The 27,747-nt window shown below is 40.7% G+C and overlaps 4 protein-coding genes across 7 annotated transcripts; 2 read left to right on the top strand and 2 right to left on the bottom strand.

The window, feature by feature from the left end:
- Window positions 1-116: 116 nt before the first annotated feature.
- On the top strand, window positions 117-2,516 carry pgp (phosphoglycolate phosphatase). The gene is made up of 2 exons (XM_030755116.1): window positions 117-1,051; window positions 1,527-2,516. Exons 1-2 carry the CDS (start codon window positions 199-201, stop codon window positions 1,850-1,852), a joined length of 1,179 nt encoding a protein of 392 aa, XP_030610976.1. The 5' UTR covers window positions 117-198; the 3' UTR covers window positions 1,853-2,516.
- Window positions 2,517-2,990: 474 nt separating this feature from the next.
- Window positions 2,991-6,961, top strand: bricd5 (BRICHOS domain containing 5). The gene is made up of 6 exons (XM_030755460.1): window positions 2,991-3,127; window positions 3,379-3,516; window positions 3,600-3,749; window positions 3,841-3,948; window positions 5,126-5,276; window positions 6,412-6,961. Exons 1-6 carry the CDS (start codon window positions 3,074-3,076, stop codon window positions 6,504-6,506), a joined length of 696 nt encoding a protein of 231 aa, XP_030611320.1. The 5' UTR covers window positions 2,991-3,073; the 3' UTR covers window positions 6,507-6,961.
- Window positions 6,962-7,294: 333 nt separating this feature from the next.
- Window positions 7,295-10,524, bottom strand: mlst8 (MTOR associated protein, LST8 homolog (S. cerevisiae)). 2 transcript variants are annotated; one of them, XM_030755459.1, is made up of 9 exons: window positions 10,471-10,524; window positions 10,071-10,208; window positions 9,115-9,166; window positions 8,861-9,023; window positions 8,707-8,782; window positions 8,431-8,583; window positions 8,190-8,314; window positions 7,935-8,098; window positions 7,295-7,539 (listed from the first exon to the last, which is right to left on the bottom strand). In XM_030755459.1, the coding sequence occupies exons 2-9, from the start codon at window positions 10,197-10,199 to the stop codon at window positions 7,421-7,423; spliced, it is 981 nt and encodes a 326-aa protein (XP_030611319.1). In that variant the 5' UTR covers window positions 10,200-10,208; window positions 10,471-10,524; the 3' UTR covers window positions 7,295-7,420. The 2 variants fall into 2 exon arrangements, with proteins under 2 accessions (XP_030611319.1, XP_030611318.1); XM_030755458.1 differs by having other exon boundaries at window positions 10,384-10,520.
- Window positions 10,525-12,336: 1,812 nt separating this feature from the next.
- On the bottom strand, window positions 12,337-20,533 carry meiob (meiosis specific with OB-fold). 3 transcript variants are annotated; one of them, XM_030755454.1, is made up of 14 exons: window positions 20,452-20,533; window positions 20,064-20,163; window positions 19,844-19,901; window positions 19,546-19,677; window positions 19,233-19,305; window positions 18,888-19,083; window positions 16,893-16,993; window positions 16,604-16,656; window positions 16,320-16,415; window positions 16,031-16,123; window positions 13,696-13,840; window positions 13,424-13,610; window positions 13,202-13,288; window positions 12,337-13,120 (listed from the first exon to the last, which is right to left on the bottom strand). In XM_030755454.1, the coding sequence occupies exons 2-14, from the start codon at window positions 20,118-20,120 to the stop codon at window positions 13,004-13,006; spliced, it is 1,395 nt and encodes a 464-aa protein (XP_030611314.1). In that variant the 5' UTR covers window positions 20,121-20,163; window positions 20,452-20,533; the 3' UTR covers window positions 12,337-13,003. The 3 variants fall into 3 exon arrangements, with proteins under 3 accessions (XP_030611314.1, XP_030611316.1, XP_030611315.1); XM_030755456.1 differs by having other exon boundaries at window positions 16,320-16,403; XM_030755455.1 differs by having other exon boundaries at window positions 20,064-20,142; window positions 20,452-20,527.
- Between the last annotated feature and the right edge of the window lie 7,214 nt (window positions 20,534-27,747).

Raw genomic sequence — 27,747 nt, 5'->3', positions numbered from 1 at the left:
TATTTAGACCACAGAAACTGCAATAATAACCAATAATCAGTTTGAATCTTTCTAGAACGTTTTTCTTTTCTTTTCTTTTCTTTTCTTTCCTTTGTCACTGAGGTGTCCTTGATGGCGCCTAAAAACGGAAGTGTGACCGGATTTGTGTGCGTGCTGTTCCTGTCCCTTTAAGCCGGTGCGGAAGTAGTCGCTGAATTGATGCAACGCTCAGTGGAAGGTCAGCCTGGGTCTCCGGTGAATTACAGCTGCACTCACAGTAAACTAAACCTGCTGTTAAACGTTAACATTTACAGTTCGGCGTCCCCTCATATATCGCTACTCAACTTGAGTAAAAATCGTGAATTTCGTGTCTTTTTTTTTTCGGTGAGTAAAGTGACGTCCAGTAACAACAGGCACCGGCCGGGTAGATACTCGTTTTTGATTCAGTTTTACGCTGTGACTACCGCCTCTTCCCCCATGTCTGCGTCCAAATGTACACGGCTGAGCGGAGCTCTGGTGAAGCAGCTGCTGGACTCAGTGGACAGCATCCTGTTCGACTGCGACGGCGTTATCTGGCGGGGGGACCAGGCCATCCCTGGCGCTCCCCAAGTCATTAACCTTCTCAAGGAAAAGGGCAAGAAGGTCTTCTTCGTGACCAACAACAGCACCAAGTCGAGGAAGATGTACGCCGATAAAATGACAACGCTGGGGTTTGACGTGAAGGAAGATGAAGTATTCGGGACCGCGTACTGCTGCGCCGTGTACCTGAAAACGGTCTGCAAGCTGGAGGGTAAGGTGTACCTGATTGGAAGCGACGCGATGAGGCAGGAGCTGGAGGCGGTGGAGATCCAGCAGACCGGGGTGGGACCTGACCACATCTGCGGAAAGCAGATTGACTGGGCCAACGTGCCTCTGGACCCCGAGGTGAAGGCGGTGGTGGTCGGTTTCGATGAGCATTTCAGTTACATGAAAATGAACCGGGCCATGCAGTATCTGAGCCAGCGGGACTGTCTGTTTGTGGGAACCAACAGGGACACCAGGCTGCCTCTGGAAGGGGGCAAGGCCGTCCCAGGTAAAGAGTTGGACTTAAAGCCTTGCTGGATACTCTGCACTTTGTTCCGTTTAAGACATTTTAGTCAAGGCCTTTTATTTGTTTTTTTAAGGTCAGAAAACTCTTTAAGGTCAAACTATTTTGAGGGATTTATTAAATCTTGTTTAACCTTAAATAGAGGTTAGACGAGACTAAATAGAAGCAGAGCTGATGCTTATCATATACTCTCAAATATATTTGTACAATTTACAGATTTATAGGCAGGACTTGTAAGCTTTTTCTTTTCCTTTTTTTGAAGTGTAGTAGCAGATATGCAAGATATTTTCAATCCTGCCCTCTTTCCTGTCTTCTCTGCCTCTGGAAGATCATTGGCAATCTTTAGAAAACTAAAACTAATAATGTGTCTGCAACTTCATCCTGATATAAAATTGTCCTTATCTGTAGGATTAAACAGTAAAAGGTCACCTCACCTTCTGATTGTCGTTCTGCCCTTCAGGTACCGGCTGTCTGCTTCGGGCCATCGAGACAGCAGCCCAGCGTGAGGCCCAGACGGTGGGGAAGCCCAACCACTTCATGTTCGACTGTGTGGCCTCCCAGTTCGGCGTGAAAGCCGACCGCTGCCTGATGGTCGGGGACCGTCTGGACACTGACATCTTGCTGGGCTCTAACTGCGGCCTGAAGACCCTCCTCACCCTCACAGGGGTCAGCACTGTGGCGGATGCTGAAGCCCATCAGAAAAGTGGCTGTGCGGAGAGGCAGGGGATGGTGCCGGATTATTACGTGGAGAGCATCGCGGACCTCATTCCAGCTCTGCAGGGATGAGAGTGAGAATCGTACACGATACTCAGAATCCAGTGTCTTTTTTGTTTATTTTTTTAAAGGGAATATTTTTTGCTCCAGATAATCTCCATAACAGCATTTAGCTGCTTTGTGACAGAGGAGACAAAGACTCTAGAATCTCTATCTAAATTTTAATTTATCTTACATGCTAAACCTTCTAATTTTAATATATGATTATTAACAGCATGAGAACAATAATTCTCAGTATTATTTTTGATGTATTTAAATGTTAAAAAGTTACACTGAAAAAATGAGTGTATATTCCTTTTTTTAAAAGTGAACTATAAAGGCCCTTACTGGATCTGTGATGTAATCTCTTGAGCAACTACATGTCAAACCTGAGAAGAAAAGCGAGCACACAAGAAGTGTCAACAGTTTGGCAATATGCTTAAAGTTTACATCATTTTTTCAACGGGCAGAATCAGGACTGAACTGGCTGAACTTGAGCTTTCTCTGTTCTGTGTAGTCTAAGACCTCAACACAATGTGCTGATATGTGCATTTAGATTCAAGGGATGGTGCAACAGTGATATCTGGATCTGTCATGTCATTTATTGTTTTATAAAACAGTGACATTAATGTTTTAAAGATATGTCTGACTTTGCCTTTCTCAGAAAGCCATGTTCAACTCTATAATAAATTATTTTCATAAGAACTACCATACTTGTGGCTTTAAGTTCTGAGTGGATTTTCCTCTAAGTCACCTTGGGCTGTCATCGGCTGGATGTAGCAGCAGGCGCATATCACCTCTCACCTGATGAGAGACTTTCCAGGCTGCGCCTGCCTCTCCTCTTTGTCCATTGTTTGGACTGTAGAGAGAAGCCAGTTCCTCTCGTGTAAGTGTATGTTTGAGCGAGGGGAGCAGGGAGGGAACGGGGCTCTGAAGAGATGGATCATGTTAAAGAGGTGCATTAAGCCATATTAGGCAGAGAAGACATAAAAAGGAAGGAAATTGCAGGAAGACAAAGCTTGAAAATTGAGTTTGGCGAGATCTGGAAGTTTTGGGTGAAGCGTGACACTGTTTTGGGAGGGAAACTGTGAGACCTAGGGCGGGGGGGAGGGGGAGGTCTGAGGTTTTCAGGGACAAAGGGAAGCTGGCCAGGTGTACTGAGTCTCAGTCCAGCGCTGGTCATGACCACAACTCCATGCCGGTAGCCACGAGAAGGGGGCAGACCGAGTCAGGAGCCATCAAGGGACAGCAGAGATGGTGAGGTGCTGGAAGCGTTCAGAAAACCGTCTGGAGGAAGAAGAGTGCACGGTAAGCACATACAGACAGGGAAGATTTGCAATGTAGTGGCATCTGTTAGGTACTTACAGACCCAGCCACTTTTTAGTACATTACTACAAGCCAGCAGTAACTTTATGACTGGGCAGGTCATTCAAACCTTACTTTTAAGTAGGTTCCTGTTCTTCTACAGATTGCGACTTAAATATCATAACTAAATATATATATATATAATGGTGTATGTAGCTTGCTGCTAGTTCATGTGTGTGGAAACATGTTCTCAGGATGGGGGCCCTGAGGCGTCCCCTTGGTCCCACTTCCCACACAAGGCATTCTGGGTCGGCCTCTCAGCCTCCCTGCTCCTGGTCATCCTTGCCCTGGGTTTGATGGGGCACTTCGGGAGGTCTCAGCCTCACTCTCAGGTATGATGCACACCTGCCTAATCTGCCGTGATTCTCCCTGTTTGTATTTTTAACCTTTGATTTACCGGACTGTGTTTTCACAGTCTTTGCAGACTGTGAGATTCACTGTTCCAGATCAGATTGGCGCTCTTATCAACCAGTCAGCAGTCGTTGACCAACAGAATGAGCTGGTGACCTTTTCTGTGACCTCACCAATTAATCGGACGTCCACTGTGCTCTTTGATATAAAACACGTACGTCTGGATGACTGGAATTATCTGGGATAATTAAAGGAAAGGCAGAATGTCTGCGCACGCTGACGAGTAAAATTTTTTTGTGTTGCAGAGCTTGATATGTTACAAACCCATTGATCAGGAGAGCTGCTTCCTGCGAAAGATGGAGGAGTCTGACTACGCGAATGTGAACTCCCTCCTCCACGAGTCAACACCCAAGGTAGAAGGCAGGGACATGTTACACAATATGGTCTTCCTTGCATTATGAGAGACATCAAAGCGCACCAGGCATATTAAGAAAAAGTTGCCCTTTTAGCTCTGCCAGGTGTTTCTAAGGTAGCAGCGTCACTAATGTGTGAACTGGCATTTCTGAGTTGTAGCTCTATCCCCAAAGCAATGCACCACTGAGCCAGGACTTGCTGGTTTTGCGTGACTTTGTGGGTATGCCGTACAAAGAGAGAGGTGAAGCATACAGGGCCTTGAAGAGCCTCATAGTCTGTCTCTCTTACTCCACGGCTGAATTCCTCAGCACACCTGATCCCTTCAGTCCCCTCGGCGTGCTCGGGATCTTCTTACAGGAGGCTACGGCAGCGAGCCCGAGCCCTGGACTGGGTACAATGGCTGCTCTGTGTGAAGGCTTTTCAACTTTTAAGGCGCTTCTTTTGGGTTAAAATACAAGTTGAGTGTGTATCTGCTTGTTGACAAATGCCTGGATCTCTAACTGTGACATCCAGTCTTCAAAGAGTGTTTGCGTATGATTATCTGATTCTTAATTATGATTTGACAATATGACCAGGAGAATGGGCCTGGCCGTGGTTGAATGGAGACCTTGAGATGAGTTGTGGGACCTTGCATGGAATCTGAGAGGGACTTCTTATCATCTTTTTACACAATACCCCAGTTCTACGCATCAGAAGCTGCAGTTTCAGTGTTTTTGTGATCCCGTCTCATGGTGTCACATATCTCATGCAGCTTCTCTGCATTCAAACGTAGCTGTTGTGGTCATTTAATCTATGATAGTTAGGCTAGGCGATGTGGTTTGTCTGTGCAGAGGCACAATGGTCTTATTGGTCTTTTTTAGCAGCAGAGGAAAACTGGTTGCTATGTGACCCACTCGAGCACAACAGTACTTTGAGTGGTTCGCTATCAGAACCAATCAGAGGTGTAAGAGGCGCAATTACACACAGTCTTTGCGGTGAATACGAGCACAAATGTGCAACCACATTGACCTCATCAGTGAAGATATCAGGCTAATGGCAGCCTGAGTTTCCACTGGTTTTCTCCTTCATGGAACCCCTTTATGAGTTTAATATAATTCCTCACACTAATTAAGACTCTCTGCAGAAAATAAGAACTCTTTGTTGTGGATACTGATACTGTGGTGCTGTTCTCGGCAGAGCCAGGTCCAGCTGTCTGGGAATGAGACCCTGAGGCAGATGGAGTTCCTGGGAGTCCTGGCAGCCAGTCAGGTGAACGTATCCTCGCTGGAGGAGCCCCTCCAGGCTCTGTGTCAGGACAGGTCTGTCCACTGGACCAGGAGGACCGAGGGTGAGGGGACTGCTTAACATCAAATATCACATTTAAAAAAAAAAAAAAAAAGCTTTACAATTAATCTGATAAGATTTAGAGAAAACAAAGCACAATATTCTAAATTTGACCTTTTGTCACCTTCTGTGTGACATGTTTCTGCATTACAATTAATTTGGGCACTACTGATAATTATGAGTCTCACAAGATAGAAATCATCACTAGAGCATTAAATGTGTTAATCCACGGCTGAAAATAGTCCCCAACATATGTATCCTGTAATCCTGAGTAACTGTTTCTAAAATCTACAGTTCCACACATTTTTCCTTTACTTACATCTTCAGGAGAAATAAATTGGAACCAGGCTCAGTTCCTCAGGAAAGTCGGAAAATATTATGGGCTCTGAACTTTTGATGGAATTTGTCTACAGTATAAAAAATGAAAAATAAAATCCTGCTTTCACAATAGCTTAAAATTCAGCTTAAAAGTGATTTCATTTACCCAAAGAGCACCACACAGTCCTTTACTCTGATTATTTCCTTTATTATTTTATCTACAGAGTTAGAAAATAGTGACATTTTCCATCATCTCCATAATCATCTGACATCTGAAAATGTTCCAATACCAATTTCATAATTTTAAAAAGCAACCAATTTCTTTTCTGCCCATCGACTAGAAAATGAGTCATTTTTTTCCAGACATCCACGTCACAAATTGGGGAAACAGAATAGGATGTGAGTGCTCATACAAAGACTCATTTGTCAGCGTCACCAGAGCCTGTATGAAGAGAGGTTTTTAAATTAGTCCTGCAGCCGCCCCACAACGTAGCAGTGTCTCAGGCTGAAACCTGATCCATGACCTGATGTGACCTTTCTGCAGGCTGGAAATCTGTTACCTGTTTCACTGTATACTTTAATAGCATGCATGTCGTGCTAATGAAAATTTGTGCCCATTCTGAACAAACAGCACAAAAGGCACACCAAATCTGACTGCTTTTAAGCAATGAATGGTGGCCAATATGGCAAGTAATTGCATCATGGTTCTGCATGGTTCTCTATTATGAATGACCTGTTTTCCAGGGACACTTTTTCAAAAAAGAAAAATCTGTATTTATATCAACATCTTTGCCATTTCACTGTGGCCTCTCTTTCTTCAGGCCCCGGCAAACAGAGGCTGGTCTACTTCTGCATCGATATCTGCTTCCCTAGCAACATCTGCGTGTCTGTGTGTTTCTACTACCTTCCAGAGTGACTCTGCATGCTCTCTATCCTCCCGGCAAAAGATCAGGGAAACAAAGTTGTCTCTTTTTTTTTTTTTTTTGCTCCCTCTTCAAAAAAAACCAAAAAAAAAAACAAAACAAAGCAAGCTTTGACTGTTTCCTTTGTGCCATACAGCCACCAGTAAACCAGCCAACCCTTCCAATCCATTTTCATCCTTCCGAGAAAGAAGAGACCTGGAGACAGGCTGTCATAGCTATCACCAAATCCCCATCATCACTCTCTTCATGTATAATACCCTCTCTGGTGGCACGCTTCAGAGATTACAGAACAAAGTTCCTCCTCCTTTTTTTTTTTTTTTGTACCTCTAACTGTATTTCCCATAACGTACTGCTGCAGTGTACTTGTGTTTAACCGTTCCTGTTACAATGTGACTGTTTTTTGATCTAATCTGAGAATAAAAGGCGCATTCTGTTGGGTATAAGAACATTTCTGAAACCTCATTTATTTAGCATTTCTTCTCCACATGATCAGGACTAGAACACCTATTCAAATTAATTATACATAGCACACATAAGAGATTAAACAAGTCTACTTCACCAAAAAAAAAGAATTAATGTGGTCTTTTTGGTACAATAAATATTACAAAGTTTTACAAATTCTGTCACAAAGATTTCTTTCTGCCTGAGTGTCGACACAAAATCGGCCCGTTAAAGTGGATTTTCATTTCATGAATTTTTATTTTGGCCGTGTCTCTGCTGTTGACATGCATCTGCCAGAGAATGCCACTGTGATGTTCAAACTCAAGCCCCCCCCCCCCCCCCCCCGCATCCTCAAGTTGATCACTCTACTGGTGCCGACACACGTGACACGAATCGCGCCCTCAGAAGAGTCTTTATTTCCTGTCCACCAAACCTTTTAGCTCTTGCTTCCTCCTCCTCCACCTCCTCAGCCGAGCACGCTGTCATTAAAGGCCAGACACACCACAGCCTTCTGGTGCCCGCTGTATTCCCTTTTGATCTCGCCGGTTTCCACGCACCACAGGCGAGCCAAGTTGTCTGAGGACGCTGTGGCGAGAGAGACCAAAAAAAAAAAAAGCGTTGAATTAAAGTAATTTTTAATCTTACGCAAGTGTGACTTAGTCTAAAAATCACTTAATCTGGGACCAAATTTACAGCCTTGTTTAAGCCATTTATAAAAACTTGCCATTGTGTGTTAATGTGTGTGTCAGTACAAAAGAACCCTTCTTTTACATCGTGCTCTTTTGCAGACAAATGAGGAAACCTTATCTTACAAACAGGTTCATTATAAAACTGCAGCCCTGTGACAGCTCGCAGTGTCTGACTTGAACAAAAATCACATTCTCCAACATTTTATTCACATTTCTTGCAATTCTTGTGCAATTTTGAGAGCTTATGTTGCAGTGTGCTGACAACCCATTTTTCCAGGCTGATGCGCAGACCTGTAACGATATACTGCGAGTCTCCGGAGAAGGCGCAGTCCCACATCCAGCCTCTGGACGTCTCTCCGGGATTGTTGCTCTTGATGCTCAGCTCCGTCATCAGTGAGAAATTGGATGTCCTCCAAATCTTGCAGGTCTGGTCTGCCGAGCAGGTGGCCAGCAGTCTGGAGGCGACGATAAACGCAAAACGTCTAATTGTGTTTTCGCAAATTAATATACTTCAAAATGGGGGGAACAAGGGAGAAAGTCACTCACGTGGAGTCGGGGCTGAACTTGCAGCGGAGGGAATAGCGTTTGTGTGCCGGGATCTTAGTCTTGGGAATGAGTTGAGTCACTTCATCCCCGATGCCTCCAGCCAGGTTCCACACATAACAGTTTCCCTGTAAAAGAGAGCAAAAAAAAAAAAAAGGGTGGGGGGTGTCAATTATATAATACAATATAAAACAGTACTTTATTAACCTGCACCATGTTTGCTCCAGATTTTTTGGGTACTGACCGAGCTGTTGACTGCTGCCATGTAACTGGCATCTGGGTCAATGTGAACTGAGTTGACTGAGACCTCCGGCTCTGGAATCAGCTGCTCGTTATGGTCTGTCTTCAGATCCCAGATATGAATCACTCCACTCTGGTCTCCAACTATCAGCTCTGCCTGAAAAACATAATGAAATCTTTGGCACTAAGCAAACACACTCTTAATATGTTACAGCAAATAACATCTAATAACCAACAGCGCCACCTCACCTTACGGGTCGGTGCGTACTGAGTGTCTCACCTGGTTAGGATGCAGGCACACACAGTTGATTGGAGCATTTACTTGGAAGATCCTCTGACACTGTAGATTTCTTGACCTGCGGGAGGAGTAGGGATGAAAGTTTAGGTTACTGATAACCAAATAAACAAAGACGAGCGAGCTCGCGCTGCAGTACCTCAGGTCCCATATGCGAGCCATGCAGTCCTCTCCTCCTGTGTACATCCAGCGTCCATCTTCATGGAAGCCCACAGACGTGATGTTCTTACTAACTCCATCGTAGTTGATGACCGGGTTTGGGTTGTTGGAGTTTAAGTCATACATGCGGATATGCTGATAACCTTAAAAGCAGAGCGTAAACATTACTGTGAAACAACATGGCAATATGACAGATGAGAAAAAAAAAAGATTGTGAGGAAAGTTGTAACCAACCTGCAGCTGCAATCATACTTCTGTCTGGTGTGACCTCAAGTGAATTTACTTGCTGGAAGCAAATGTTAAGGAAGTGGACTATGTAGGTTGCTGCTCTAATATTTTACAGCTCATCATCTGTAAACTACTAGGTCAGGTCAGAGTGATTAAGGATGGAGACAGAAATGTGTTAGTGAGAGTGTGTGTTGAGAAAGTGGAAGGAGTACTTTGAAGAGCTGATGGATATGATTAGCTGATGAGAGGGCAGTGAAGTTTTTGACTAGATTGTTTCAGGTGATGATCAGTTTGCAACAGTATGGCTTTGCGCTACTTATGCAACGTTTGGGTTGAGACGAGTGTTGGGTTGATTTGTGACATAAGGACAGCAGCAAGAGTGAAAGGGAAGGTTTACAATAAGTGAAACCTGCTATGATGTATGGTTTGGAGACGGTGGCACTGACAAAAAGACAGGCGGTCGAGTTGGAGGTGGCAGAGCTGAAATTGTGAAGTTTGGAGACAGAGAGGTAAGGCTGAGATGGTTTGGACATGTGCAGAGGGGGGGAATAGTTGTTATACTGGACAAAGGATGTTGAATACGGAGCTACCAGGCAGGAGGAAAATAGGAAGACCACAGAGAAAGTTCATGGATGAAGTGAAGAAGGACATGCAGAGGGTCGGTGTGACAGAGGAGGACGCTAAGGATACGGTGAGATGGGAGGCAGAGGAGATAGTCAACCGCAGCAGCAGTTAACGGTTACATATGTAAACTACTAGAAAGCGGAACTGAAACAAAAGCTTTCACCACAGTTCATGCAGATTCTTGTGCGGGGGTTGTTTAATAGCCTTTAAGAGAATTTCTTGATTCCCAACCACTATAATATCATAAACCTTTAACATTAGACTTGACATTTAAAACTGGTCATCATCCTAAACGAATTAAACATCGCAGTATAGATTCTGTGTCAGGCCAAGGATACAGAGTCCTGGTGCTGGACCGTTCTGGTGCAGATCCCGCTGTGGGCCTGCCAGAAGCGGACAGTGTGGTCGTATCCAGCCGTGGCCAGAATGACCGGGTCGCTACCCACCGTCCCCTGGTTCACATTCATGATGAACTCCTGTCAGAGGGACGGATACTTCAAGCAAATTCAATGCGCAACCGAGTCAAACACAAAGAAAAAGCCTTACAATGGCAACGCAACCTAGGCTAACTTTAGCAAGAGGCTAACTAACTTATAGGCTGTGCAAATCGGACAATAATCAACTCTAATACAAATCATTAGACTTCTTAACTGTAACGACACCGCAGCACTGTAGTTTTGGCAGCAGGAATCTCTCAAGTTCCCCTTTGTTAGTGTTGAAACCAAATCAGTACGTCACCTTAACATGTCGGTGTTTCAAGAGTTCCGTTTCAGTCACTAGAACAGTACTGCCCTCTGCTGGGCTGCTTTATCATTACACGAAGAACTGGCAAACGCTACATTAAGTACACAAATTTTCAAACACGTGTATATATACATACACACACAGATATATATATATATATATATATATATATATATATATATATATATATATATATATATATATATATATATATATATATATATATATATATATATATATATATATATTTATTACACTCACCCATATAATGCATACCGTGTATGCTGTGTACCTTACCGGCTACAAATGTATATAATATTTTGATATCTGTATATAGTGTTTTGATGTGTGTGTATATGTGTGTATATGTACATGTGTGTATTGACTATATATTTTCTGTATATAGTGCTTATGTATATGTGCATAGTGTTTTTCTATTTTATTTTATTCTGTTCTATTTTTAGTTTTCTGTACTGAGCTGCTGTAACGCGCAAATTTCCCCGTCGTGGGATCATTAAAGTTTTATCTTATCTTATCTTATCTTATACACATACATATATATATATTGCATATACGAAACTACGAGTTTCTATACTCTTCTTTACAACTTTGCTTCAGTTTATTGAGGTGTTCATTTATACACACTCTGACCATTGCATGGTCTGACCTTGGGGTGAATTTGCTCCTGACATGATTGTGGCATTGTGTTAACTCAGACCAAAAACTTGTTCTGTTATAGAGGTGCTATCATCAATTAATAGAGCGCATTTGATTATCAGTACCTGACTGCTACTTACCTTCTTCATTCCAGTGGAAGCAGTAAAGGTGAGCTTCATTTTTCACAAGTCTGTATACACTAACCAGCCACTTTATTAGGTACACCTTGCTTGAACCACTTTTGCCTTTAGAGCTGCCTTAACTCTTCGTGGCACAGATTCAACAAGGCGCTGAAAACATTCCTCTGTGAATTTGGTCCATATTGACATGATGGCATCACACAGTTGCTGCAGATTTGTCAGCTGCACATCCATGTTGCAAGACTCCAATTCCCTCACATCCCAAAGGTGCTCTATTGGATCGAGATCTGGTGACTGGAGCATAATTGTACACAGCTATCTCACTGTCATTTTTGAGAAACCAGTTTGAGATGATCTGAGCTTTGTGGCATGGTGTGTTATCCTGTTGCCAGGTGTTCCCCAGGTAAGTGACACACACATACCTGCCCATCAATGTGATCTAAAAGAAAACACAATTCATCAGACCAGGCCACTTTCTTCTTTTGCTCTGTGGTCCAGTTCTGTTGCTCATGTGCCCATTGTTGGCACTTTCAGCAGTGGACAGGGGTCAGCATGGGCACCCTGACTAGTCTGCAGCTATGCAGCCCCATACACAACAAACTGCAAAGAGCTGTGTATTCTGACATCTTTCTATCAGAACCAGGATGAACTTTTTGGGCAATTTAAGCTACAGTAGCTCATCTGTTGGATTGGACCACACGGGCCAATCTTTTGATAGATACTGGCCACTCCAGACTAGGAACACTCCACAAGAGCTGCACTTTTGGAGATGCTCTGACCCAGGCGTCCAGCCATCACAGTTTGGTGCTTGTCAAACTCGCTCCAATCCTCACGCTTACCTATTTTTCCTGCTTCTAAAACATCAGCTTTGAGGAAAAAATATTCACTTGCTCCCTAATATATCCCACCCACTAACAGGTGCCATGATGAAGAGATGATTAGTTTTATTCACCTGTCAGTAGTCATAAGGTCACAATTTTATGCTTGATCAGTGAATATACAGGCCACAGAAAACATGAATACTCTGCTATATTAGAGTGAATAATTTAATGGATTTTCTGCGAGCTGCATGGATACAGCCATGAAATAATAAAGGATGAGTCTGAAGAACTGAAAAACCTTTTCATGAAGTAATTCATAACATCCAGAGGTCAAAGGTTGTGCAGATTGCATTTAACAGGGCTTAACTCTATGAACCCTTTTTAAAAATTGGGCATATGCTTTAAAAGTATGTACAATACAGTTTTAGGAGCTGCTAGTCTCCAACGTCAAAAGAAGAGAAACATTACAAAACACAAACATTATGAAACATTGTGAGTTCAAATCCAATCAAATTCTTTAATAAGAAAACAGCTTATTGTCTAATTTGTGCATATTTGTAGATGCTTTACACTCAGACTGCTATTTAGATTTAATTTAATGGAACAATAGTTGGAATAAAAATTGACTGATATATGTAAAACACAACACACTAACATGAAGCTGTTTTTAAAGGTGAAGTTAGTTTAACAGCTTTAAAATCAAACAATGCAGCAGCAAGCATGTTTTTTTTTAAATAAATACTTTTCCATAAATACACTGAAAAAATGTGGAGCATTAATAAATAATTTGTAATCATTAAAACTCAAAGTGCACATGCATAAAGGCCTATTGTTAACATCTTAGTCAGAACACTTTGCACCAAACAGCAGGTAAAGCAGAAAGCTGAAACATGTCAGTGAGTCTGCTGATCACAGGCGCTGCTGCAGCAGTGCAGACATGTGCTGCTTCACCTCTCCTGCATCTGCCAGTGAGCAGTCCAGGATCATCCCTCTGATTCCACTCTTCATCTTAGTAGAGGGAATGATCTACAACACACAAGATTTTTGTAAACACTTGCTTTGTTTTCATAGCTAACCTGCTCAGCATAGGAACAAAAGATGCAGTGCCTTCACATATATTTTGCATCTCTCCAAAAGAAATTTCCACTTCATCGCAGTCCTCTCATCATCAGTCAAACTGCTGAACTCCTCTATCTGAAAAAGATCAAACGAAAACGCAGCTCGTCTCAGCTCAAGGGCAAAAAACAACTGAACAACAGACCACAGATGTAGGTGTCAAACATTTGGAACCGAGGCTGAAGGATCATCCTTCTGCGAAGTAGTACTGACTGTGCAGCCGAGAGTCTTTTCTGCCACTGGGCTTTTGAGGTTGCAGGCGTGCAGAGTGCCGGTGTGATCTGTGAAGTCCACCAGGAGGTCAAAGCCCGTGGTGGCTGAAAAAGTCTGATCCTTCCCTGGGCACAACTGGTTGGTGCAGCTACTGAAGTCCTCAGTCACAAGGAATTTGCACCTAGAGCTGAAACAAAGAGAATACAAAGGAGTGTTCTTTGTTCACCTAAGTGGCTGTCATGATATCGGTAGTAGCCATTGTGTTAATTTACCACCGTGTCCTGATGACTTTTGAAACAGACGAGTCGAGGTCGAGCTTGGAGATGAAGCTGTATGTGATTCCAAAAAAAGCCTCAGGATTCTCTTGGGCCTTCTGCTTCAGCTGGCTCACTGTGTATACGTCGGTGATGGACTCTACTGCAGGCGAAAACAGCAACACATCTACACTCACCAGCCACTTTGTTAGGTACACTTGCTCAACTGCTCGTTAACGTAATCGTTAATTTAATCAGCCAATCACATGGCAGTTGGTTGATGATGTCACACATGCTGGTCTGAGTATTTCAGAAACTGCTGATCTACCAGGATTTTCCCACACAACCATCTCTAGGGTTTACAGAGAGTGGATCAAATAGGGAAAATAACCACTGAGCGACAGTTCTCTGAGAAAAAAATGCCTCGTTGATGCTTCAGGCTGACAGGAAGGCAACAGTATGTCAAATAACCATTCGTTACAACCAAGGTATGCAGAAGAGCATCCCTGAATGAAGCAGATGGGCTACAGCAGCAGAAGACCACACCACGTGCCTCTCCTCTCAGCTAAGAACAGGAAACTGAAACTACAAACTGAGGATTCACACAAACTCACCAAAGTTGCAGGCTCACCAAAGACAAGATTGGAAAAGCACTGCTTGGTCTGATGAGTCTTGATTTACAACATTTAGATGGTAGGGTCAGAATTTGGCGCAAGCAACAGGAAAGTATGGAGCCATCCTACTTTGTATCACCAGTTCAGGTTGGTGGTGGTGGTGGTGGTGGAGTAATGGTGTGGGGGATATTTGATGACCACAGTGTACCCATCTTCTGGTGGATGCTTGCAGCAGGGTAACATGCCATGTCACAAAACTTAAATAATCTCAAACTGGTTTCTTGAACATGAAATTGAGTTCACTGTACTCAAATGGCCTCCACGGTCACCAGATCTCATTCCAAGATTCACATCATGGATGTGCAGCCGAAAAATCTGCAGCAGCTGTGTGATGCTATCATGTCAATATGGACCAAAATCTCTGAGGAATGTTTCCAGCACATTGTTGAATCTGCCATGAAGAATTAAGGCAGTTTTGAATGCAACACAATGCTAGCAAGGTGTACCTAATAAAAGTGTCAGGTGAGTGTATGTCTGCAGTCTTTATGCAAGGGAAACGCTGAGGTGTTACCTCTGGAAGATAGAGGAACCAGGATTGTGATATACATGTACTACAAATTATCAAATACTTTCTAAATATTCAAGAACTGGAAAAACACACTGCCACCTCAACAAAGGACTTAACTGAGGGAAAAAAATTAAAGCTTTTGGACTGGCCAAGTTAATCACTAAATCTTAACCCTTAATGCCAGAAAAACAGACATCTAAAACATGGTGTGGTCAAAGCCTAGAAAGGTAAACAAGGGCTATGCAACCAAATATATATCTGACTTTAACTTAGTTGAAAACACTATTCCAATATTTTGAAGACTTTCCCAAATATGGGCAAATAAAGTGTTTCTAATCTCATCATCTTTAGTTCATTTGGAAATTGGGTGGTTTGGTACAATATGTGCTATCTTCTATGTTGTTTAACACATCTAGATGTAAAGACCTGGGAATAAAAGCTGGAACTCTGATCTCTCCTCTCATGTTCATCGTTTGACCTTCAGTGCACAGAAAAACAAACTCATTGGCATCGCTGTTCCAATACTTCTGGAGACACTCTAAAAGTAAGTAATAAAAATTACTTTGATATAGTAAAATTTTAGGAAAGGGTTAATTTTTAAATAAAAAAAAAAAATGTATATATATTTTTAAATTTCAACAGAAAGCCTTGTTTTTACAGCAGAAGGTCTCCATAGAGACTGACTAAAAAAAATTCTAAGTGGACATTTGGTGTTCCTTTTCAAGAAGAAAAACAGCAGCTAGTGTAACCGTGTGGCTGGGTGATGTGTTTTTAATGCAGAGCTGAACTGACTGTGGTAGCATTGACCAATGATGGAGGTCTAAGCCACAGGAATAAGATGTATAAAACGTTAGCTGTACTTGACTGTAGGATCATGTTAGTTTTGGTCTGTTTGGGGGATTTGCTAAAAGTAGGAAAAACATACAATAACATGACTTTATGATTTGATAATGGAATCCTGCATTCACCTTTTAAACTTTCCTATATTTTACCCTCTGTAGCAGAAAATTAAATTACTGTACAGAGTATGCTCTGCTTTGGTGTAAGATCCAAGACAAAAGCGGGGGAAATAAGAGCCTCAAATTCAAAGGGTGTTTTAGATTTAGATGCAGCAAGATTTGAGTGTAATGAGAACATGACGAACTCATGGCAGGAACTCATTATAACCTACCAGGCACATCCTCCAGCATTTCATCTTGATCCAGAGCTCCAGACTCTGACACTTCTTTAGCATAGCTGAACAGCAAGCTGGCCTCTCTGGTGTCTGAAAACAAATCGTGATTGACTCTAACATGTATTTCTCCTTGCACAGCAGGAAGGTAAGCTCTATTTCTTTCACTGTCTACCATGACTGGTTGGTTGAATCCAAAAACAGCATTTCAGTCTTGTTTTTCATCAATTATACAATTGAAATCTCTATAAGATCCTATGTTGTTGTAAGTGGTGCTGTGATCTCTTACCAGGATTGACAGTGATAATGCTTTTTGAGTTAACGGTTGCCGTCATGCCGCTGCGAAAGCTGTCAAAGCTAATCTTTGCATCAGCTATGAAGAGCACTTGGAATGAAGAAAAACAGTTAAAACAACAGTAAGCCATCTTAAACACAAACACACAGTCGGATCTCAGGTAACCACCTCCGTGTTTGTCTTCGGTAAAGTATGCTAATGGGACATGACGGTCAGGAATAACAGTTAAATAAAGATTCATTTTTGCGGCTGAGAAAGAGCAGCGGCCGTTAACCTACCCGTCTCCCTGGGTATCAGAGTTTGCATGAGCTGAATGGCTTCCCTGTCCCAGCTGTGAGTGAAACAGAGGTCAGGGAGTCACTCGGAGGAGGGGGGGGCACAGTGAAAATCAAACACACATGCAGTTCAACTGGGTAATCTAAAGCTTCATATCACTAATGTAAATTTGTGGTTGCTTAAAGAGACACAGTGGTGATCCAAGAGGCAGTAAGATGGAATATGGCACAAAAGCAACAGAAGTAATAAATCTACATTCATTTTCCAAATTAATAAATGTCTGTGACACACCAGACGAGGGGGAAGGAAGAGACGGAGTCGTCAAAGAGCCTCACTTCCAGCCTCTGCCCTTTGCGTCCGTCTGAAGTGGTGAACTGCTTTGTGTCTCCGATCTGAAAATGTAAACAGAATCATGTGAAGTTCCTATCACACTATCTCCCTTTCATGTGACATTAAGTGCAGGGTGGGTCTGGCCCGTGTGTGAACTTTGAGGCATGTTTTTAGGGCCATTATGGTGAGGTTTATGTTCCAAAACCAACAACAAGCATTCACCATGTAACCCCACACACACACACAGACACACACAGAGTGGTCTAATTGAAGATGTAAATAAGGCACATTATTTGAAAAACTCTGACTTACTTGATCACTCACTCATCGCACACATTCAGTCTTACCAGGCTTCCCACCACAGTGTCTCTCTGACTTTTCCACTGTGGACTTTAATAATCTAACATTGAGCCGCTTTCTCACTACCCTTCCTCTCTTTTCTTGTTAATGTTGTTTTTCAGCTTAGGAAACTTTTAACAGCCTATTTTCCACCATAGCTCAGTTTATGGTAGAGGAAAAAAAAAAAAAACATCTAATGCAATCAGCGTGAGAGTAAAGTTGGAAAAATCCATATTTTACATTCATGTTTGAAAAACACCTCTCAAAATATCAATAACCGTTGTGAAACATTAAGCTTATATGATTGCAAACTGTTACTTTTGCAAAGATTTTCTTAGAACATAACCTTTTTTTTTTTTTAACTTAGTTTAATCACATAAACATGCTTTAAATGATTTTACTTATACTTTCAGAATACTGGGTCAAACCAATGATCAATAAAAAGATGGTTGATTGTTGTTACCTTTTCCTTCTTTAGTGCCAAACTAAGATACCTTATCCAGTGATGCTACACAACAAATAAACACTGAAAGTCAGATGTTTTATTTGCTGATAGGATTGTATGAGTTAGCAAGGCCAATATCCTTAACTGTCTATTTTTACCATGTCTTCTCTCCTTTATTTTTAATGCCTGGTAATTCTACTGAATTAAAATTGGTAGACTGCTAAAAATTTGGTTGTGGAAAAAACATATTATGTAACATATATTACATATTAAAAACACAATTTTTAAAGAAGCTAACCTAAAATACTTAAAGTAACATCTTAGTTTAGCTAAAGATCCTTCTAAATGGATGTTCTTATACAGCACGGTGAATGCTTGTGAATCATCCCATACACTGCTACCTATTGGCCAGTCATAGTTATTTTTGTTATGTTTATTTGTCATTTGAATGTAATTAACAGGACCAGGATTAGTCAATACTAGCAGTAGAGACAATGGATATGAGGATGCAATATAATTTTTTGTTAAATAATATTTCTCTTGTTCAAAAGTCAAACGCACGGTGTCCAACTGAGTGGACATGTTTGTAACTCCATGAAAAATAGACTCGTAAACAAAATTTCAATTGCATTGTTTTGTTCATGCCTACATAAAAATAAAAATAATCACAAAGGAAATAAATCTTGACTGAGGTTCTCATAATTCATGCACGAAAGGGTTAAAGTACTCTGCAAATGTGTAATTTCCTCATATTTTGCTTAAAAAAGGTCAACTTTTTAAAATTTGTCCCAAGCAGCCATTCTCAAGGCTTTCCCTTGGACACTGACTGCTTTTTCACTCATTTCCAGTCTAGTCCTTTCTTTAGCTGAATCTAAGAAAAATGCCAAACATAACAGTTTGACAGCCATAAAATAATTTTTTAAAATTGTTTTGCACAGTAATGCAGTAATAGAGAGACTCTTCTGAGACTGTCTTTATTATATCATTATTGAAAATTGTCAGATGTTTTGGGAAATTAGCTTAATTAATTAACTGCTGAGAATTTGAATAGAAGATAAATATTACTGTTATAACTAAAGTGTAAATATGTAGCTGTTTGGATTTAATCACATAACCAACTTTTCTTAAATTTCTATTTAACACTAAGGGCCAGAGGCCTTAAAATGTCCTACCGATTTCACAGCAGCAAGTATATTTATCACTGATCCATCCAGCTTTTGCCCGTTGGCCACTATGTCTCCCAGAGTGTAGAAATCTCTGGAGTCCTTAACAGGCAGGTGAATCAATGGCAGCAGCCTGTCAGTGGTGTCCATATCAGCACACAGACACACCTGGGAATGAGCCTCAGTCACTAGCAACCTATAATGGCTGAGACAGCAGATGCTATCATTAGACACTGTTACACCATATTTTACACAGTGTTACATTATATTTGCCTCACTTGCCACCAGCTACCTAAAAGCAGAGTAAGGTGAATATGAGTCTTAAATGGCATCTGTCTTAAAATTTTGAATTACCTCGGTGTTGCAGGGCAGAATCGATCTCCTTTCTCCAGGTCTTTGGTGGCAACTAAAGGGTTTTCAATGATGACTAGAAAAAATGAAAACCAGTTCTGTTCACACATGCTTAACCGTGTACATGTTCTAAATATCCAGGCATCATTACTTAATTTTTGTGGACAAGAAATACATTAAAAGGTTTCAGTTAATCCCCCCCCCCAAAAAAAGCGCTGATTTTAATTACAAAAAGATGACAAAGTCTCTGACTCAAGATTTAACAATAGTCATAGCTGACCCCAAATCCACACAACTTTGGGAGAGACTTCCTCACCACAGTCTCCAGTGCTGAAGCTGCTGGCGAGCCCGTTGATATAGGCATCACCTCCCCAAGCTGTCACGTTGATGAAGAAGTCTGGAGAGTCCTTAACAGTGAAGCCAAAAGTGAATCTGTCCATACCAAAATCTGAATTTCAGACATGTAGGTTTAGTTAGTGATGCAGTTAAATGGCAAACAGAAAAAAAACTTAAAGATCACCACCAGGAGAGGGCGCTGGTGTACAAGACACCGAGGTGAAATCTTGAAAATAGCAGAGAAGGTGCACTGACTGACAGAGGGACAGGATACTAACTTTTTCTGTCAGGGAAGCTTTTCACATCAGTCTTTCCAATGATGATGCCTGCCACTCTCTGGAAAATATTACAAGGGCAATGTCAGTGTCTCATACTGATAAGTCAAACTCACTAAAACAGGCCTGAAAATACACTAGATTACATCAGTGTGCAACTGCTAGGAGCAAGAAGGAAATAAAGGGCATGACTTTAGAAACATTAGAAAAGAGTTGAACTCACTGGATGAGAGATGTTGGGATGCAGCTCAGAGATAGCGACATAGGTTTGAGCAGCCATATCTTCAGCTCCAATGTGTGCCCTTTTTTTTTTTAAATAAAGACTATAAATAAGGCAAAATGAATGAAAGATAAAAAGTGGCTTTGAACATTCTCAACAGCCTCAGCAAGGCGTTTTCTAAAATTAACTATTAATTCATCAGAAGACAATGTATAACATGTAAGGGACATACAGTATTAGCTAAAATTTAACACACTAATAAGGTAAGTAGCTAGCTAAAATTGGACTATTATTAATCATTTTAAAAGCTATGTTTGATTAAAATAGACTAATAAAGTTTTACTTTAGTCTTCATACTGTTTCATTTAGTTTTTAACTAAGTTTTTTTTACCTGTCTCTAGCTTTCTCTTGTCAGGTGACAGAAGATTTTCGCGGCATAGCCGTTGCACGCGACAGTTTCCGTGTAGCTTAGATGCTGCCTTCACAGCTGCCGGAAATTTCTGCATTGATACTGAAGCCACTTCAGGTTACAATACACAAAAACGGCTGATAAAAAAAACAAAAAACAAAAAACAAAAAACGCAGCTCTACTTTTATGGTAGCATACATTCAATAAAATAACATAAAAAAATTATTGTGACGAGGCACATTTAAAAAAAATCAGTTTTTAATTGGGCATACTCTAACAAGCAACAAAAGATTTAAACGCCCTCTTTGTTGATTTCGCTAACTTATCAGCTACATTAATCTTGATTTCATAATAATGAACACAATCCAGGCCCTATTCACCTAATGTTTTGGTAGTTCCTGTTTAATGTTGCACAAGATGAAGTCTATAATTCAGCACACATTCAGTGCGGTAAACCCAGATACAGCTGTGCAAACATGCAATGAAAAACGAGTGAACAATAAAAGTGCTTTGGACACAATGACTGAAAGCTGTCAGTTATGCACACGCTGAAACATGCACGTATTTTATTTGAGTCATCTGTTTAGTATCTTTGTGCCTTAGACTTTCATATTAGCTTGATCCTACCCTGCCATCATTCACAACATGGGATTTGTTCTCAGACAGCTATGCTGAGATTAATTTGACAGCTTCCCGGTTTGTTTTGATAGTGTAAAGCCGTGTTTGACATATGATACTATCTCGTGCACCTAAGCAGGAATCAGAAGGTGTAACAGTAAACCCTCATTCAGCTTCATTGGGCCCTTGTTCATTTCCCGTGTTGACTAATCCTCAGCCGGATCAGATATCTGATCCCTGTGACTAATGTTGATTTTTCAGGCAGTAATATGTCTGGTGATGAGATTTTATGATCAGCAGGTTCCTAATCGCTGATAAAAAAGAAAAGGTGCAGTACAGTAGCAGTCATGTGTGTAATAACACAGCAAGAAAATAGTTAATGCAAGGGAGAATATTTCTCAGCAGACAGTCTGATGTGTAACTTTCCATCAACGTATTGGTATAATGATGTATAATGTGAAACTTAAGCGGTTAAATGCATTGAACACGGACCCACACAGAGGAATCGATTTGCTATCTGCACCAGCGGCAGGCTATTCAAATGAAACAAAATTTCAAATTCTAATTTCATTAGGTTTTTCTGACTACACTTGGTGAGTCCATTAATCAAAGCACTGTAAAGCGTCATCAGATAAATCAAGTGAAACTTACTGTTGGTTCGATGAATTATTCATAATGAATTCACCTGCCATCAATCACACTCGGATCAGATGTTCAACTGGTCCTTTTGACGTAATTTGAATAAACTATGTAAATATCTATACCAAAAAGCAGTCAGCTAAGGTCTTGCTTGTCACCTCCAAAAACATGACTTTATGCAGAGGCAAGCAGGATGTGATATGCACACAGTCACCGCAAGAATGTGCTGTGATTGGGTGGCCTCTCTGGCTCAGGTCGGCTCCCCGGAGGGCCTGCGGCTACTCCTCAACTATTAATCCATCATCTCACATATGTGAGTGTGAGCGCTTTTCTGTAGATGTGCCATGCATGTCATTGTATACGGCATATCTTTGTAAACATACTTTAAGATGTTTGCAGTGCAGAAAAAACAAGTGCAAATCCAGGCTTTTGTTATTTACTCTGTTGAAACCATTTTAATATACTTGACATAATTTTTGAGTATAATTATTATCATTATTTTTTTATTTCTGTGGATTCATGCAGTCATTCTTTCTCTTGACAGAACTTTCTTTAAAGATATAACACATTTTGGGGTCAACTTGAAAGAACGGCAGGTGTAAAATGTAAAAGTGAGGTCAGAGGTCAAATGTGACACGATATTTTAAATCTTTATACGGTACTTTTTATATTTTGACAATACACACAACACTTGTCATAATCAGTTATAAGGGTTTTTGTCAATTTTTGACCAATAAATCATTAAGTTGATGTTGAAGACCTCAATGGATGCAAGGCAAATTTTGACCTATTCAAATTTGAGCTATTCAAAACTTTTTGAGCTAATGTGTTTACAGACGGAATGACACTCATGCGCGCAAACACTATTAAAAACATAACCATTTATCTGACTATGTAGAATGCAATACAATAATATAGCTATAGAGCTTTTTATTAGCTCTACTAGGTGGGGATAAGTTATGCAAACATTGCCTTAACCAGCTTCAACCTTGAAATACCGCTCAAATGTTAATGGATCTGTAGTAAAAACCTGTACCCAGTACAATGAAAATAAATTAAATAAGACTGGCATTTTTTTTTTTTTTTCTGATGGAACTTTCAGTTTTGTATCTGACTGTTTTTACATTGTGGTGTTGCTATTCAGAGTAGCCATAAAATTCTTCCACTTCTTTAGCAGCAGACTCCTGGACCTCTGTGAAGGCACCAGACAGGAGATTTATAGTTAAACTGCAAACCATGTATAAAACATGAGAACAGAGGAGGAAGTAAAACCACCGCTGACCTGCTCAGACACATGGCGACACAAAGACAACACAAAACCAAGTTCAAATCCTTTAAAACTGCAGGGACTGAGGGCTGCAAGGCTGTGGCACCTACATAGTTCCTCCATCCAACAGCAGAATTACACAGATTGATGGTTTATTGAAATGACCTTTTGTAATCAGGAAGTGCATGAGCTGGTGTTTACACTGTATGGATATGGTGAGTTATGTACCAAAAAAAAGTTTTTATATTGTTTTACAGGAAGTGGGGAGACAGGTTGTAGTATTTAGATGGTTTGAGCTCACATGTGAACTTGCACCCATGATTGTGCACATGCAAGACAAGAGGGCTATTGTTAAAAAAAAAAAAAAAAAGGTCTAGTGGAACCAATTCTCATTATTTTATTGTATCTGACCATTGAAACATATTGTTCTGTGCATGGTGAGCAATATCTTGGCATAACCCAGTCTTCTACATCCAACTATAGCTTTTGCAGTTTGTTGGCAGGAGCCCGTGCAGTCTTTATTGGTTTCCACAAGTGGAAGACGTCCAAACTACAAGTATGCATACACTGTAATTTCCCTGCCACCTGTGTGACTGACTGCAGCGGAGCTCCTGCAGCACTGGGCCTGCTCGAAGCCATCAAATCTGCCTGGCTTTCGTGGAACAATGCGCTCTGTCTCCTCATCCACATGCCCGGTGAGATGGGGATGTGGAGGAAACTTTAAATGATGTTAATAACATGCTGTTGAAAAACAACACGAAGACAGAAGTCGGTGGCATGCGTGCATGATGTCAGCTCCTGTCATTATGCCACCATGAGGTAATGGGAGGAACACTGCGGCGTTTGTCGTGCGATTGCTTCGGCAGCCTTTTTGATGTGCTGCTAGCTGATTTAAAGTCTTGTTTTTCAAACTAAGCTTTGCAACACATTCGTTAGACAGGAAGCAATTAATTACAGTTAAAAACTGAAATCCCAATGAGGAGGAAATAGAAAAAGGCATGTTTTGATTCAAGAGATGGCTGAAATCAGTTAACTGTTACAGTACAACAGAAATTGCTTTTCATAATGCTATTATGCAACTGTTTTCACATAACCGGTAATGCTATCTGCACACCCCGATCAGGCGTAGTTTCTATCTTCCTGCTGTCTGGCTTGCTCGGTTATGGCCTTCATGTAGTTTGCGGTGCGCTCTTTCACAGGTTTGACTGAACAGGTGAAGAGTTTAAAGGAAACTCATTTGGTGTGTCACTACAGGCATCTTTCATTGTGGAAGTTGAATCGAGGCTGTTTTCAACAAGAGTTTTAACAAAACCTTTAATATGAATGACTTGTTCTTCCGATGAATGCAATCAGTTGCAACATTTTATTTAGTTAGGTTTATGAAAAAAAAATGTTGGTTTGGTTTAATCAGGGTTTGGGTTATAATAGAGCATACACTGTGGTTACAGTGATTAACATGTGGTTCGGGTTATGGAAAGATCATGACTAAAAATAATGTTGAAATAAGAAACGAAGAGACTGTATAGAAGATGGATGTAGCTGGAGTGATGTCATTGGTTTGTAGACTATTTTTTCTTTTCATCCTGCTCACGTTAATGCATCGGTAGCAAAAAACTGTACCCAACATAATGAAAATAAATGAAATAAGACCGGAAAGAGCCTTTCCAAGAGCCGCCAGACTTTTAGTTAATTTTTCTGACATAAAAGACTTACATTTTAACATTTGAGTGTTTTCAATTCAACTAACACCAAGGCTACAGCTCTCAGACCAGCTAAAGGCCCATTGCTCATGTGCTGAATCTATGCTGATTGTTTGAATGGGCATCACAGAGTTCACTCCACAGAGGAAGGCCTCCCAAAATAATGGAGAGCGACGAATGAAGAACAGGCAATTGCTGCAATTAACAGCTTTAATGATTTTTTTTATAGTCCAATACAGTTATTAGCACTAAACACAAAGAGCAGCTGAGGCTGATGCCATTAGTTCTGATAGTATTTGGTCCCAAGGCACCAAAGTAGCAGACAGACTGACTTGATGTCAGGTGTGGTAAAATGGTTACTACATTGAATGGCAAGATTCAATTCAGCCAATAGTTCTTGGGACTCAAGAGCACCGTCATGGTAGCACCATGTAAAAGACTGGCCATGTTTGTTAGATAATCCAATTAAAAATACTCCAGAAGGCTCCAACAGTACAAATACACTTGTATCAGCTACAGCTGCCAACACAGGTACCTGGCATCCTGCTCTTAATTTGAAACTGTAAACATGCTTTATTAAGCTGTAAAATTGGACATTTTGACATTGGAGTTTATGGGGATTCACTCGCTTCTGGAGCCAGCCTGAAGTGGCTACTCCAAGAACTGCAGTTTTTGGGGTTTCCATACTGGCTTCATTTTCCAGCTCTGGAACAAGCCAAAGCATGGAGACCTTCTCGGGACAATGGATCCTGATAGTAAATTTCATGGTAATTGATCCAATAGCCGTTGAAAAAGCCCAGACAAACCAGTATCACCATGTCTGGACTTCATGCAGTACTAAAACCTTTTCCACATGTGAAATACACTAGATATCTACACACGTTCCCCATTTATCACGACTTACTGATCTGAATTTGGAAGATACAAAATGTCTGGTATGAAGTTGTGTGACTTGGAGCGAGCGTGTCTTGTCAGAGTGTGTGCATAAATGTGTACGTCTGTGTGCACGTGTGTGTTTTGGAGTTTTTGTATCAAGTCAAAGGGCATCACTCAGTTCAAACTTTTTATCCGCTAGGACAGAAATCCTCCCTGATATACAGCCACTGTCAATTTAATGTTACCCAGAGAGATTTTTCATCCATTCATCATTTTAACTGTGGAAAGACTTGGAGCTGTATTTCAGTTACATCAAAGCCAGTCCCGCTGTCCCGGTCTATCACAAACGTCTTCGCAATAACCACTGCTTAGGTAGTTCCCCCTCTGACAAACCTTGACAGAAATATTGTGCTCCAGATTTGACCCCAACTCTTTCAAATTAAGAAAGACCCCCACCCACCCACTCCAAATAAGTGAGAAACACATTTCTTCAATTATTGCCAAGTGACATATGAAACAGAAGCTTTCTTTTCTTTGCCGCATGTGTTCCACTGAACAATGAAATCACTATATTCTGGAGAAACATGGCACAGAGCAGGACACAGATTCATACGTTATGACAATAATGCCATTTATTATTGTTTAATGATTTCAGTGTTGCTTTGATTGGGTGCTGATTTTTCAGCATGTGGAATCAATGTCCTACATAAAGAATCATCTGTATGGAGTTGATACGCAGATAAACTCCTTCTGTATTATTTACAGTGGAAAAAAACTTTTTACTCATTTCATTGGAATAAAAGACTAAAAGACTGGCAGACTGACTTTCTGAAGAGTTTTGAGTATGAGTCATTTGTAATTTTTCCTTAAAAGCGGAATGATCGCAGTGAAATTTGTGTCCTCTAATTTACTGGTGCCATGGTTAGAAATCTTTAGCGGAGAGTCTTATTGTAACAATTCAAAAGAAAACATGAATACAATGTCTTCGATGCCTATCTGCTGTTAATTTTATTGTGTGGTGTGTTGATTCTTTTTTCACTTTCATTGTTCTCAGTTTTCTCATAGTTAAGATCTGTTTACTGAAGGATTTAATGTGAAGAAAAACAGAACCATTCATATTCTGTATTTTCGGGAACTCGGGTATTCTTCCCATTGACAAGAGAGATGTTTTGTCTGTGCTGTGCTCATTTTCAAAGAGTAAGCGTGTCTCTGCAAAGAGTGTTGAGTAGAGTCATTATGTTTCCTTTGTTTGTGTATGAGTCACATCCATTAAAAATCAATTCCATCCATCAAAAATTAGTTAATGTATCAGAAACATTACACTTCTGGATCTGTATTTTTTTTTTTAAACTTATCCAACCAGTGTCTAGTGACCAATCTAAAAGTTGTCAGGGATGTTTGCAAAAAAAGGGGTTAACCTGTCCAGGTTTTACAGCCATGTGACTGCTAACCACATGACATTGACTTGTTGCTGGAGGTTTCTGGCAATCAAAAGAAGAAATTGTTGGTAAAGAAATGTGTAGTGCTGCGTCGATGACCTCCTAGCCATTGCTTAGGCCAACAGCAGATTGCTGAGGTCACCTTTAGTTTGCATGGAAGATGCCAAAGTTTCTGGGAACACTCTCTAACTACTTGCCAAGCAGTAGTGAAACTGTGAGTGACAACTCACGAGCGATGTGTGCACGGCGTCACACGAGAAACCCAAATATTAGATAAATGAAACCAAATTTCATGCCGTTGTGCTAAAGCTGAAGCTAAATGTTTGCAAATTAAATATTACCCTCATAATCCATCATAGCCTCTGTAAAAACACAGTGTTGGTCCTTCCTTATAAGGTCAGCTAAATCTATAAAAGGTTCCACCAGACCTCCTCAAAGGATTTTTTTTTAACACCATGACTTTCGTATAATTATTGAAGACATGTGAAACATTACCTTAATATACTTTGAAAGTTGTCCCAGGTACGGGCCCAGGCTGAGTACCTGGGTTTAAATACGGGTTTAAATATGACACCTTTTAATTTATCTTATTATAAATACATGCAAATTTAAGTTCTGTTTAAAAGTGCAACCAAATCAATTTTACAGTCACTCAAAATATCACAGTCTAACGCCAAAATCTTGTGTTTAGGCAGTGCTTTCTGGTCTAAAAACACTAAACGACAGCTTGCTGGCAGCC

Source organism: Archocentrus centrarchus, chromosome 19, assembly GCF_007364275.1.
Source record: "Archocentrus centrarchus isolate MPI-CPG fArcCen1 chromosome 19, fArcCen1, whole genome shotgun sequence".
NCBI classification, from domain to species: domain Eukaryota; kingdom Metazoa; phylum Chordata; class Actinopteri; order Cichliformes; family Cichlidae; genus Archocentrus; species Archocentrus centrarchus.
Note: the sequence above shows the minus strand (reverse complement) of the source record. Positions and strands in the feature narration are given on the sequence as shown.